The sequence below is a fragment of the Aspergillus homomorphus genome, assembly GCF_003184865.1.
Source record: "Aspergillus homomorphus CBS 101889 unplaced genomic scaffold BO97scaffold_74, whole genome shotgun sequence".
NCBI classification, from domain to species: domain Eukaryota; kingdom Fungi; phylum Ascomycota; class Eurotiomycetes; order Eurotiales; family Aspergillaceae; genus Aspergillus; species Aspergillus homomorphus.
In genome coordinates this window covers 473-14,003 of record NW_020291960.1, presented here as the reverse complement: position 1 = coordinate 14,003, position 13,531 = coordinate 473, and the positions used below count along the sequence as shown (strand labels likewise).

General features: G+C 51.6%; 3 protein-coding genes across 3 annotated transcripts; 1 reads left to right on the top strand and 2 right to left on the bottom strand.

Annotated features, from left to right (window-relative positions):
- Positions 1–871: 871 nt before the first annotated feature.
- On the bottom strand, positions 872–2,315 carry glfB (UDP-galactofuranose transporter; the record flags this gene model as incomplete). Its single annotated transcript, XM_025692198.1, has 5 exons — positions 872–1,240; positions 1,296–1,703; positions 1,761–1,984; positions 2,051–2,118; positions 2,182–2,315. 5 exons carry the CDS (start codon positions 2,313–2,315, stop codon positions 872–874), a joined length of 1,203 nt encoding a protein of 400 aa, XP_025546245.1.
- A 4,101-nt stretch (positions 2,316–6,416) lies between these two features.
- On the top strand, positions 6,417–8,844 carry BO97DRAFT_481497 (protoporphyrinogen/coproporphyrinogen oxidase). Its single transcript, XM_025700822.1, has 6 exons — positions 6,417–6,719; positions 6,811–6,880; positions 6,940–7,020; positions 7,084–7,434; positions 7,493–7,918; positions 7,972–8,844. Exons 1-6 carry the CDS (start codon positions 6,637–6,639, stop codon positions 8,551–8,553), a joined length of 1,593 nt encoding a protein of 530 aa, XP_025546244.1. The 5' UTR covers positions 6,417–6,636; the 3' UTR covers positions 8,554–8,844.
- Positions 8,845–11,152: 2,308 nt separating this feature from the next.
- On the bottom strand, positions 11,153–12,903 carry BO97DRAFT_266866 (uncharacterized protein). Its single transcript, XM_025690949.1, has 4 exons — positions 11,760–12,903; positions 11,493–11,693; positions 11,371–11,443; positions 11,153–11,313 (listed from the first exon to the last, which is right to left on the bottom strand). The coding sequence occupies exons 1-4, from the start codon at positions 12,550–12,552 to the stop codon at positions 11,280–11,282; spliced, it is 1,101 nt and encodes a 366-aa protein (XP_025546243.1). The 5' UTR covers positions 12,553–12,903; the 3' UTR covers positions 11,153–11,279.
- Between the last annotated feature and the right edge of the window lie 628 nt (positions 12,904–13,531).

Genomic DNA, 13,531 nt, shown 5'->3' with positions numbered 1-13,531 from the left:
CCAGTCCGCGCGTCGGCCCTGAATGAGTCCTTGCCGACGCCACCGCCTGCCGTTATTGGCTTGTGCCCCATCCTCAAGCCCGAGCCCGTCGAGCCTCTTGGAGCCTCCGTGATTCGTCCTGTTCCAGCGCTGACTAACAAACAGCACACCCGCGTCCGGGTCGGAGAAACAGCTGGCTGACAATATGGAATCTGCTCAGCACGAAACATAGGACATCTATTTGGTTATAACAGGTGGTAGCTTCATCATAGGGTAAAAAGAACGGGACTGTAAAAAAAAAGGTATAATCACAAGAAAGTGTTCTCGAACAACACAAAATAGATATCAATGGGGAATATAAAAGGAATATGAAGAGCATGAGGAAATGGTAGCAACATCGAACACCATGCCCTCCCGCCAATGGGACATGTCGAAAATCTTTGTGCATCATCGCAGGTCACAGCAATGCACCAACAAAACCCCTTTCTAGAGCCTGGAACACCATGACGAGGGAAAAAGAGTAAAAGAGAAAAAGGAGCTAATTCACAGACATTGGAGACTGAGTGCATCCGAGACCTAAGCTGCGTTGACTGGGCACAAGCTACATTTCCCGCATGTGGCCGGCCCAGACAATTGCCATCATCCTCGTGCACGTCCATCTCAACCGGAAGCATTATCTTAGGCAAATTGAAGCCGTACATATCCAAGTGTGAATCTAGAAAAAAAAAAGGAAAATAGAATAAACGAACAAACGGACGATGCCGGGGAACTTTTGGTGTCCAACTTATCGTCCCATAGTCTCAGGCTCTCAGTAGCGCAATTGCAGGCTGGATGACGGATCAGTGAGGCCGGACAGTACGCCCAAATCATGGGAGGACCGCGCGAGATCTCTCTAAGCGTTGCCGGCAGTGGCTCCGCCGAGCATTCCCTTGACGCTAGCGACCTGCTCGGGCGCGTAGCTGGGGGCCATAGATCCCATGAGCAGGAAGAAGATCAGAAGGCCAGCGCCGATGATGATGAACTTGCGCTGGGCGGGGTGGGTAGCACCATACTCGGCCCAAGCACGGTTGGCTTGACCAGCATACTCCTTGATCTTGTCGCCTCCAAGCTTGTAGTAGACGAGACCAACAAGAGCAATCGAGTAACCGAAGAACTGGAGGCCAGTGACAGGAGTCTGCCAGATCATCATGGAGGCAACGACGAGAAGGATATCCTTGAGGACACCGCAGAGAGTCATTACCAAAGAGGAAGTCTTGCCAATCTAAGCCAGGGGTTAGTATTGATTCCAGGTAAAGAGAAGGGTGAAGGTGGCTTACCAGGAAGACAACGGAGACGTTGAGGAGGAAAGCAACAACAGCATTGGCCAGCAATGTCCACACACCAACGTTGTAAATGTGGGCCATGGTCAGGTTGGGAACCTCAAGGAACAGAGCCGTGACACCGTTCATGACAGCACAGACGGGAGCGAAATAGTAGAGAGACACGAGAGGGTCCATTTTGTACTCGGCAGAGCTGAGCAGGCGCTGGACCATCACCAGACGAGTGGCCTCGAAGATGATACCACCAATCTGGAACAGGAAACCAATCATGACGAATTGGATCTCACCGAAAGAGGCAATGACAACACCAACGACGATGATGCTCACGTTCATGAGCACCTTGTAGTTGACAGGAGCCATGCCCATACCCCAGGTAGCGAACAGAACAGCAACGGGTGTAGTAGCCTTGAGAATCAAATCAGCGATCCAATCAACCAGTTTTGAATTTTTCTTTCAACGAACCTTGAGCATCTGAATGAAGGCAACACTCAGGTACAAGTATGTCACGTTGCCGCAAATCAGACTCAGACTGAAGAACAAGCCGATGGGGACAATCGCGCGCAGGTACACACGCCCCGTCATCTTGACCGTTTTGCGACCATCAAGCAGGGTAGTGGTGCGAGCAAGAAGCTGGGTCATGAAGGTTGCGAATGCCAGATGCCATGTTGTAAGGAGAATAGGGAAGCCTATGGTAGCGCAAGTCCAGATGTTAGTGCGAAGCGCATTGGATCAGGCGATAAGAGCCAACTTACGGAACTGAGCGTAGTCGAGAATATGCTTGTTGAACAGGATGACACTGGAACTCAAGGCAATCCAGACGCTGGATGTCTCTTAGTACCAATCCATGACCACCGAGACTCTAGCCGATTCTGGGGCGACATACCTGACATAGACGGCCGGGTGGAAAGCAGGCTTAGGAGGCTCCGACTTGTCGACAGCGGGATTGACCGTGGGCAGAGTAGGCTCCGGGCGAGAGACCTCGCCAGAGGTTCTGACCTTTTCTCCTTCGGAACTCATGGTGAAGATTGGAGTCTGGTCGGACAAGAAACGTTGGAAGTCGAAAGGGCGCGGCCGTAAAAGGCTGCTTTGTCCGAATTTCGCAGATGCCACGGGTGAGGATTAGAATAAGAGAAGAAAAAAAACCGTTGAGCGAGCGCAGCAGTGAGGGTCTGCGATCAAGGCGACTGGGCGAAGTAGATTGGATGTTAACGAGTGAGACTGGAGTTGGTCCAAACAGCGATAAAGACAAGGGGAAGTGGGAAAGAATTGAAAGGCAAGGGAAGAAAGAAGATGATAGAGGTGAGAGGACGTTGAAAGGGAGAGAAGAAGAGCGTGGAGGAAGAAGAGGGGAGGGGGTGGTGGTGGGAGGCAGGGAAGGGGGCTGATCAAACCGATCGGGATGGATTGGGGTACGTATGTGTCTGGCTTGTCCGTCGAATAATAAGGGTCATATGGGATGGGTGGTTCGGGACTGGCTCGGGATGGATTTGGGTTTTGAGGAGGGAGGGGGGGGAGCCTGGAGGAAAGGGAAGTGACTTACGGCTCGTTTCTTGTTGGTTCGCTCGCAAGATACAAGTAGGTGCGAAGACGGCACGGAAAATTGATCTTAGAGGGGCGAAAGGGTCGGGTAGATGGAGGGAAGTGAGAAGAGGAAGAATTAAGAAGGAGAGGAAGACATAGAAAGAAAGAACAGAAGGCTGAGGTGGGTTCCGCATCAATACTCCAGCAGATCAAATTGCTGTTCGGTGAGATGAGTTGAGTGTCTATGAGAGAGCCCAGGCAATCAATGATGGGGCCAGTAGCCCGGAGGAGGGAGCACTGCAGTGAGCCCGAGAAGGTCAAGCTTCGGGACTCTCCAGTCTCCTCCCACTTTTCCCCTCCCAAGTTTAGCGGCCGGCCCTGCAGTCTCCGTCGCTCGTCGCTGCAAGCATCCTGCCGGAACTACTTGTACATTGACCCCTACCAGATAATACTACTACTACATAGAACGGTACCACTGTACTTCCTTTCATCTGCTACCTATCAGTGGTAGGGAAAGAATTAGCAGTAGCGCAGGATCAGAGGCTTGGATGTATCGTAGTACCAAATCAAGGGAGACGAAATGATTGATAGACGACCTTGTTGGCTGATGATGGTCGGTCTTTTCTTCTTCTCTTCTTTCCTTGTGGATATTCGTTCGTTTTCTTTTTCTTTTGTAATTTTTGATAGACTGGTACCTTAAGCCACCAGGGTTTATATTTAGATTCCAACCCTAGCCTTAAGATACAGGCTATCAGTCTTTCCCCCATGGCTACCTATTTACCTCTTGTCACCGCAGTAGCTCTGACGGGCGATTTCGCGTTCTGGCCTGGATGAGGCAGGACTGTACTGGGCCTGAGTGAGTGGAGGAGAGCCGAACAACTGAGGGGCCAAAAGAGAGAAAGACAGTGGAGTTGCCAGAGGATGGACTGGGTCCAGGTACATGGGAAGATTATTACCTGGGAGCATAGGTGGCGTGTACTGCTTGGTACCAATACGGTACGTATACCCATCTCACCCCTACAATCTCCGTCTCAACCTCCATGACTTGCTGGTTATCACAGCGTCATGACAGAAATACGTGTGCATCCATAGTCTGGGGCATTTTTCCTGTATCTATTTCTTCGACTGAACCACCTTGGGCATATCCAAGGGACAACAGCCTTCGGCAAATGTTCCTTGTCCCTTCGACCACCAGCCTTAACCAGGTCTAATAGCGTCGATATAGACGGGGTCTTGATGAACCGGGCAGGCCATCCATGAAACTGTCGTGGGGCGAGGCGAATATTCATCTCTCGTGGCGATTCCTGGCGAGGACCACTGGTGCAGTGGTTGGTGTCAATCTCCAGGTCTCCACACCCCAGCGGTAGCCCCTTTTCCATTCGCGTTCTTTCGAAAGCATGGGAAAGGCGATTCGAAATCTTCAGCACAGTCAGCCATGAATCCATCCAATACGAGCTGAGATGGAGCAAAATGACTTGGGCAAAGTTTTTCGTCTACGCTGCGCCGCGCCACCATCTTACTCGTACCTGTGTAGGGCCTCCTCTCCTGTGTATGGGAGGCTATGCCCTCTGATCTGAGCATGACGGCTACGGACAAGGCGCTGTACTGTATCTATTCCCTGAAACAATACAGGGCCAGTCGAGTTGTGTCAGATAAAGGGCTGCAGGAGGATCCAATCGAGGCAAGAACACCAACCGAGTGCTGATCAAAATTTATGGCTTCTGGTTTGGCACCGGCCGCATTACGCAAGCAGCCCACTAGCCAAGCACTGTCTTACCCGCGTTCAGCGGCCACTTGTCCATAGCGCTGCCGCGAAGGTCCCTTGCCGGTGGAGAATGCGGCGATCGGATGGCTGAGGGCCGGACGACATCGCCGTGGTTCAATGGCGCGGGTTTGGAAGCCGGTGCCATCAGGGACTTGCTTCAATGCCTCACCCACGAGGGTCCTACTATAGCAACCCACCAGCAGCTGCACGGAGATATAGTCTTCGTCGTCGTGATTATTGTGGCTCAGAGACGTTGAATCTGGAAGTTTATTCATGTGCCGTCTCGCCCCAAAGCCACGATCCTCTCGCGGCTCTTCTGGCGACAATGAGCGGAGAGCAAAGCGCCCCGGAGTACGTCAGACAGTCCCCAAGATCAACGTGAAACGAGCGAGTTGTGCCAGAGGGAGGGGCCAAATTGAAGCTTTTCTTTAGTGCATTGATCCCTCGGGCCCTGAGTGGGTGAGGACTTTGAGATGGGTATCTATCGTATGCGATAGTGATAACCGTTAACCTCCAGTTTCTGGAAGACGATCTCCATTGCCCTTCCTTTCTCAGTAGGATCCATCAGTGGACCCTGCCAGGTTCGCTGGTCTTTGGTTCAGCTAACGTGTCGTGCTCGAAGGGCACAGACTGCGGACGATCCCATTGCCGAAGTTCATTGATGACATTCGTGTCTCTCCCAGTTCTACCAAGTGCTGGACGGATGTCGTAGAGATAGACCGTCCTCGTAGGTAGTACCCGACGGGCCCTCTTGTCACTCACGCGTGGGAGATCCATACATCAGGGGCTCAGGGCGGGATACAGATCCCTACTCTTCAGGGTAGTTTTATGCTGATCGGATGCCCATCGCAACTTACATAGTAACAAACCATGTTCTTGGTGACCCCAACGGACGAGCAAGACAGGAAAGCTAGGAAAGCGGTGTTATTCATCACATTCCCATGTGCTACAAACCAGGGATCGTGTCAGAGCGTCAACCAGATTGCTGTGGAGGTTGAAATAAACGTGGTCTGTGATTTGTCCGGAAAACGCATCATTGCTGACCGGGGAATTTTCCAGATATTGTAGCCTAATAAGATGTTTACTGAGTCGGTAGGGTCTGTAGCACTCCTGAAACGGATACAATTCCAATAGCCTGCGCCAGGTCGGGAAGAAGATGATCGGGCAATGGGCACGCCTTCACTGGGATGGATTTCATTAGTAGATTAGACTGACTACGGAGTACTTAGCACTAATCTAGCAAGTTTGCGTGGTGGGATTCATCTAATATCGATGGTCGAGGTCGGGGCCAGCCGAGACAATGCTTGCAGAGGGAGCTTGGACGTTCGATAAGGATGGATTGATAGACCAATTGCATTGATCGCAATGTCTCACTTGTACTCGCAATTTCTGCCCCCCAGCTTGCGACGACTGGCGTGAGAATAATCAAATTCTAGTCTATCATCCAGGTTGACCAGCACCGATTCGACCAATTGAGCCTAGAATCATATCTGTGCGAAATTGCCTCTGGGATGGCTTTGCCATGGCGTTTGTCCAATGTCCAGTCAATTAAGTAGTAGTTGACGACGAACCGTAGGACGGAGCAGCCACACTAAGCCTCAAACGGTTGAACCAGACCAACCGGGCGGAGCTTCCCCTTTTTTTTTGCGATGCTCTCTCGACTTCAAAGGCTTTGCCCCTTTCTCAAGTTTGACGGAAATGGGTCCAGCCCGTTGCCATCACATTCCCTATTCGTCCCAGTCTTCCTCGAAAACTCTCATTATTTTGCATTTATTTAGGGCCTAAACTTGAAACAGATCTTCCAGGCAAGCCTGAGGCCCTCCCATCCCCCCTCCACCCCTCTCCACCGCTCACTTTGTCACGTTTCGTGTTCCCCGACCCGGCTGCGTCTTGATACACCTATACCTCCCCCCCCCGCCTCGCTCTCTCACCGTCTTCTTCCTTTCTCTTCTCTTTTCTCCTCGTCTTCCTCCTCCCTTTCCATCATCCTCTCCCTCTCTCCTTAAAAGCCAAACTGCAGTCCTTTCTCTGCAGCTTCACGATTCTTCTTCTATGCTGAGCCTCGCCCGCAAGACTTTGAATCGCGTCCCCAGCTTCCAGGATATTCTACAAGGCAGGATGACCCACCCAGACATGTAAGGAGTCCTCTGAGCTTTCTCCCTCCCCCTTCTTTCAGACCGCTGGGTTTTTGAGGCTATACTAACACATGGTTTTGCTCTTTAACAGTTCCGTTGACGTTCTCGTCATTGGTGCCGGTCCTACTGGTCTCGGTGCCGCCAAGCGTCTCAACCAGATCGTACGAACTTCCATTCCACCACGGAGCGACGGAATATTCAATACTAATGCGCGAGACAGGATGGCCCCTCTTGGTTGATTGTCGACAGCAACGAGATCCCCGGTGGTCTCGCTTCCACCGATGTGACTTCCGAAGGCTTCGTATGTAGTCTCCCACAAGAACAACACCCCTCGTGCAACGTCGCCCGCTAACCAGACTGGTAGCTCTTCGACGTCGGTGGTCACGTTATCTTCTCCCACTACAAGTACTTTGACGACTGTATCAACGAGGCCCTCCCCAAGGACGATGACTGGTACACTCACCAGCGTATCTCCTACGTCCGTTGCCAGGGTCAATGGGTTCCCTACCCTTTCCAGAACAACATCTCCATGCTGCCCAAGGAGGAGCAGGTGAGATGTATCGATGGTCTGATTGACGCTGCTCTCGAGGCTCGCGTGGCCACCACCAAGCCCGCCAACTTCGATGAGTGGATTATCCGCCAGATGGGTGTCGGTATTGCCGACCTTTTCATGAGACCTTACAACTACAAGGTGTGGGCTGTGCCTACGACTAAGGTGAGTCGATGCCGTCCATTGTCGTAGATGGACGTGATTGCTGATACTTTGAGATTAGATGCAATGCGCTTGGTTGGGTGAGCGTGTCGCTGCTCCCAATGTCAAGGCTGTGACGACCAACGTCATCCTGAACAAGACTGCCGGTAACTGGGGTCCTAACGCTACTTTCCGTTTCCCCGCTCGTGACGGTACCGGTGGTATCTGGATTGCCGTTGCCAACACTCTCCCCAAGGAGAAGACCCGCTTCGGTGAGAAGGGCAAGGTTGTCAAGGTCAACGCCAACAACAAGACTGTCACTCTCGGCGACGGCACCACCGTCGGCTACAACAAGCTCGTTTCGACCATGGCTGTCGACTATCTTGCTGAGCAACTCGGCGACCAGGAGTTGATCGGTCTCACCAAGGAGCTCTTCTACTCTTCCACCCACGTTATTGGTGTCGGTATCCGTGGTGAACGCCCCGAGAGAATCGGTGACAAGTGCTGGGTAAGCAGTTTTCCCAATGTCATGCAGAATATGTGCTAACGAGGCTTTTCTAGCTCTACTTCCCCGAGGACAACTGCCCCTTCTACCGCGCCACCATCTTCTCTAACTACTCCCCTCACAATCAGCCCGAGGCGTCCAAGAAGCTGGCGACCCAGCAGCTGGCCGACGGCTCCAAGCCCAAGAACACTGAGCCCCAGGATGGTCCCTACTGGTCGATCATGCTGGAGGTTTCCGAGTCTTCTATGAAGGCCGTCAACCACGAGACGCTCCTGGCCGACTGTATCCAGGGTCTCGTCAACACCGAGATGCTCAAGCCCACTGATGAGATCGTCTCCACCTACCACCGCCGCTTCGACCACGGTTACCCCACCCCCAGCCTGGAGCGTGAGGGTGCTCTGACCCAGATCCTGCCCAAGCTCCAGGCCAAGGACATCTGGACCCGTGGTCGTTTCGGTAGCTGGCGCTACGAGGTCGGCAACCAGGACCACTCCTTCATGCTGGGTGTGGAGGCTGTTGACAACATTGTCAACGGAGCGGTTGAGCTGACCCTCAACTACCCTGACTTCGTCAACGGCCGACAGAACACTGAGCGCCGTCTGGTTGACGGTGCCCAGGTCTTCGCCAAGAAGCAGTAAATGGGAGCGGGAAGATTTATAGACGACACATACTCTAATTCTTATTTTTTATTGAAATGACCGAGGGGGCCAAAATGATACACAGGGAGTGCGATTTGCTTTCTGCTCATAAACTGTTACCCTTTCTTTATTCCCCTGACCATGTTCTTTTTTTGATTGAGAGCGATGTATGAGAGATACTTTTGCTGGCATAGTTCTTGTTCCGAGGGATGGTAAAACACCCCGCTTTCTCTTCTTCTACATTATTTGCTAGAATATCCAGAATTTACCATGGGCAAGAATTGACTCGTGATTTTTGTATGATCTGGACCTTGTGTGATCACCGATCTATATTTGGCTGTCGCCACCGCCTGGATGTCGGGTCGATCCGCTGCCTTGCTTTCGGATCGATGAAACATGCTTAGTATGAGTAGTCCTAATCGGCCGAGGAGGTCGATAGATTTCACGCGCGTGTTGAATGTGAGACGTCCGTTGCTATTCTGGGCTGTTCTCTGGTAATGCACCGGCTTGCCCGATCGAGCCTTCGATATGATCTTGCGTACTGTTCTTACACAGGTCTAATGCAGACCCGACCGTAGCCACCATGGACGGCCAGGGCCACCAATACCTAAGGAGAAAGATCGAACCCACCGAGGCCTCTCCTCTCCTACCCTATCCTAGATATGTATCCTACCCTCGTACTCCAGTTGTCCAAGACAAATCCACCTCCAGTGAAACCACCACGAGACTAGTAACTAGGTAGTTAGACTAGGAATGTAGGGCTGAAGGGCACAGCGCTATTCTTATGACCCGTGGCCCAGTCCAGTCCCGTCCAGCCCAGTCCAGCCTATCTTAGTTCTTTGGATTTGGTTGGTGCTGTATGGAGCCTGTGGAGGTGTCTTGTCTGTGGCCTGCACTATACCCCCCTGTTGCATTTACAGCTTTTACTTGGTCTACCAGGGCTGTTTCTTGTCTTCTACTGGATTGGATCGTACTAGCCTTCCAGCGAGATACCAAGAGCCTAACTGGAATTTACCATGAAAATACTGTATATATGATCTGGCCGAGCAGCCCAGTCTGAGACAGTATGTACTAGGTACAGTACAGTACATAGGTAGTATATCTGAAATACTATCAGGAGCATACCATACCTACATACCATACTCACGCAACCAAGCCAAATCAACCCACGCCAACACTACCACCAGGAACGAGTACTCCGTACCTTACTACTACTTATAATATGTAACAATTAATGTAACGCAACACAACCAATAGATACCCACATTCCTCCAGCTTGAACCACAGCTGAGGGCACATTCAATCGAAGGTTAACAAAGAAACAGTTCTGAGCCAAGAATAACAACACACTAAGCCAAAACAATACTAGCCTACCCCCAGTGCATCCACTCTGAGGAACCGACCACACGGCGGGCACTGCCAGGCACCGAGTCAGACCAGAAGTTCCGGGACGCGTAAGTGCTTCCACTGCATACCTCTTATCCATGGAGACTGACTGCCCGAGAGTATCTGACGGTATTGCTGCTCCCCTGACCACCCCTGTGCATGGGTTGTTAACTTGTTAGCGGGTGGGATGACTGTCACGACACCATGGTGGCGATGGCGAGGATGGGGTCCAATGGTATTCTTCTTTCTTTTCAGTTTCTATTAAAGAGGGCATGCTTTGATTACCCAGGTTGAATATCTTAGTCTAAGTGCTGTGGGAGAAAGATTAAGAGGTGCCCTGGGCCGACCTGATGTAACGGGTGCATTTCCGGCGGCGGGTCTTGGTGGCTTACTCGCCCAATTGCTGGTCTACCAAGAATAAGACACGGAAGTCGCCAGGAATCAGTGCACCACACGATTCAAACTTGAAAAAAACAGCAACAGCTAATTGAATAACAACAGTCTGATCAATAACAGCACAAATAAGAATTGCAGAGGGTCACACAACCTAGTCTCGTGTTTACACAACATCAACTTCACCCCGTCATGCCTCCCTCACCTTGGCTGTACCTCTGATCGTCGACACCACGGAGCCTGCCTGCCGAATCACACTACATGACAGCTGCTGCACTGAGAGATGACGTACCTCGCTGCCCACCGTTCCAGACACGCCAAACTCAGGAGCAGACCCGACTGGCTAGCCCTCAACGCAGCTCCCACTCGGAATTCGCGAGCTCCAGTGACTCGGGGTGTGGGAACATCTCCTTCATCATGAGGTTGACGTACTTCGCGAACTCTCTGGCCTCCACATCAATCGGGTGAAGTGTCGATTCTTGATCCTGTCCAGTCCAAGTCTCATCGGAGGTCGATTCAGAGACCGTACTGGGTGATGGCATACGTACCTCTGCCTCTCCATCCTGAGACTGATTTTGTGGGGTTGGAGCGCCCGGTCTCGCGATCAGGTCTTGCACGTTTGACTTTCTCGGTGTGTTTGGCTTCTTACTGCCGGAAGAGATGGCTAGTTGAGCAAGTGTTGTGGACACCAAGTCAGACCTCGGGGCCTGGTTCTCTTGACGTAACTAGTGGACAACAAAATATCAGCCCTGCAGCTATTTTCTCGGGCATGCTGAATGAAAGACCTGCACTTACCTCAGGTCCGTTGACAAGACTCGCTTGTGGGTCCCCCTGGTGCTGACAGGGACTAGTGCCAGTGCCTTGGCCGGTCACTTCAAGCGATGGGTCTGCGCCTATCTGGGAATGTGGTATGGGCTTGTCAACAGCCCGGCTGAGTCCTTTGAATTTCACCATTTTGGATGGACGCCGGGTATGCTTGAACTTCTTGGCGTCAGGCAGAGAACCGAGCAAGCGTGTATCGGTGGGTTGGGGACGAACGCCAAGCTGCGATTTAGCGACGGAAGCTGTCGTATCACTTGAAGGTTTAGCATCGTGGCCCTCCACAGCCTGTCTGTCGCGGCTAAGCACAGCTTCAACCATGGGAATCCTGGCCCGCTGACCGTGTGTCGATCTTATCAAAGCTCGCGACTTCTTCTTGACACCATCAGTTATCGCGTTTGATTTGTTGGCTTCCAGTGTGGTAGGCTCCGCGCTCTGTTCTGACTGAGCAACAGGTGCCATTTCGGGGTGGATCTTGTCCTCGGAGCTTGAGCCACGTGCCTCATGCACTGCTCCAGGTGGTGTATGGATCTGGCTCGAGTCTTCTAGGATCCAGGCAGGATGTTAGCCTCCTTCGACGAATCGAAGTGTGGTGAGGTAACACTCACCTGAATGTCGCATTGTCTGCTCCTCGAGCAACGAGCTGATGGGGATCATGGTTCTTGTTTCTGACGATACCGAACGGAAAGCTGGAGAAGATAACTCTGGCTGATGGAGGGAAGTATGCGAAACAGATGGAAGAGATATCTGAGAGTCACACTCTAGTGAGTGAGATCCCGTGTCTTCACATGAGACCTCATCTGATCCGGCCCGTGCGGGTGTTATACAATGAGACAAAGAACTTTCTCGAATGACGTAATGGCCTGGTGGTGAATATAGACCTTGTGCAGCAATTCGACTCTGTGAGGAACTGCCATCACCGCTTTCTGTTGAAGGCTGGAATTCACTGCGCGTATCTGCAGTCCCCTGGTCTGCAGCAGATCCCCCAAGTTCCAGCAATGACAAAGAGGAGGATAGAACAATGACTGGCTGGTCTGCGTCTAATGACGACGAGGCCGATGCAGACGAAGATCCAGTGGATTCCTCTGACGGAAACGCAGGCCTGGAACCTGTGTTGTTGCCTCTGCCTCCCCCGCGCGGCGTCGAGCTACTATCCTCAGGAAAACCGTCTGGGTTCGACCCACAGACCGAACGCGAGGGAGAGAAGTCCGGTGGGGAGAACAGATCCGAGTCGGACTCGAGAAAGGCATCGTCCTCGTTCTCGTCGAAGTCGCTGCCGTTCAGATATTGGTCATGTTGATGCCACTCCGCCAGACGAGTATGGCGCGCTAGAAGCCGCTGCAGGTGAAAGCGCAGATCTTCGTCCCCGAGCGTGATTCGCGTCGGTTTGGACCTGATCATGGTTCTACCTTTGTAGATTGGACTCGTAATCCTTATTTTTGGTTTTCTGGGGAGGCTCGGATTCCACTTCCGACGTGAGACGGTTGATGTTGGGGGAGATTTGTGCTACGGTGATTGTTTTAGGTGAGATTTGCTACTTCGCTATGGTATTGTGTGTCATTTTAGAACTGCAATGAATGGGGAAACTACATCATGGCTAGGATGGAAGAAGGAGCGAGGTGGTGAATGTCTTGTTGTGGATGGATGGAAAGAGGCCAGAAGGCGGGAAGGGGGAGAGGTGGAAAGTAGGTTGTGGCGGAGTGTAGACTATCAGATCAAATAGATAAATAGGCACCAGTGTAGTGACTGGTGACGGGTTGAGTGAGCACGATGGAAATGAAATCTATTTTTATACCCTTTCCAAGAACTTGGTACGAGTCCCTGTTCGCAGAAAACTTCATGTGGCCGCATGGATGTAGACGCGGACATACAATTGTACTGAAGTAGAGTGGAATACAGTGTTACCTAAACTTATATAGTACAGATTGAGGCGGAGGGGATCCAAGCAAAGCCACGAGCCATAATAAGAATAGAAGACGGGTCTGAGAAGAGGATTGGATAGGTTCGAGTCTAGTATTCAGAGGGACTGATTCATTTTGGGGATTGATATTGATGGTTGTATTTTCTGCCTAATCACCAACGACTTCACCCGATACTGCAGTGGCTAGAGACACCGTGAGAGGGATGAAAAGCGACATGCAATGAACATTAGAAGATCAGAAGACGGAAGAACAAAACAAGTGCTGGTAAAAGGTGGGAAGGTGAAAAGAGAACAATTGAATGCCATGAGACTGTGGTGGTGATATTGTTGATATTGATAATACCTGAGGCTGCCATCCGTGGTGTCTTTCAGCCTCACCCATTCATCCATCCATCCATCTTCTCATCTTCTTCTCTCTCTCCTCCCTCTCTCTCCCAACCCTCAACATCCCCCTTCCCC

Excerpts from the sequence above, each read along its gene's own strand:
- BO97DRAFT_481497 (XM_025700822.1), top strand. The coding sequence starts at position 6,637 with ATGCTGAGCCTCGCCCGCAAGACTTTGAATCGCGTCCCCAGCTTCCAG. Across the intron at positions 6,881-6,939 it reads CCAAGCGTCTCAACCAGATC|GATGGCCCCTCTTGGTTGAT; the intron begins GTACGAACTTCC and ends TGCGCGAGACAG. Across the intron at positions 7,919-7,971 it reads GAATCGGTGACAAGTGCTGG|CTCTACTTCCCCGAGGACAA; the intron begins GTAAGCAGTTTT and ends AGGCTTTTCTAG.
- BO97DRAFT_266866 (XM_025690949.1), bottom strand. The coding sequence starts at position 12,552 with ATGATCAGGTCCAAACCGACGCGAATCACGCTCGGGGACGAAGATCTG. Across the intron at positions 11,694-11,759 it reads GCAGACAATGCGACATTCAG|ACTCGAGCCAGATCCATACA; the intron begins GTGAGTGTTACC and ends GGATCCTAGAAG. Across the intron at positions 11,444-11,492 it reads TTTGATAAGATCGACACACG|ACAGGCTGTGGAGGGCCACG; the intron begins GTCAGCGGGCCA and ends TAGCCGCGACAG.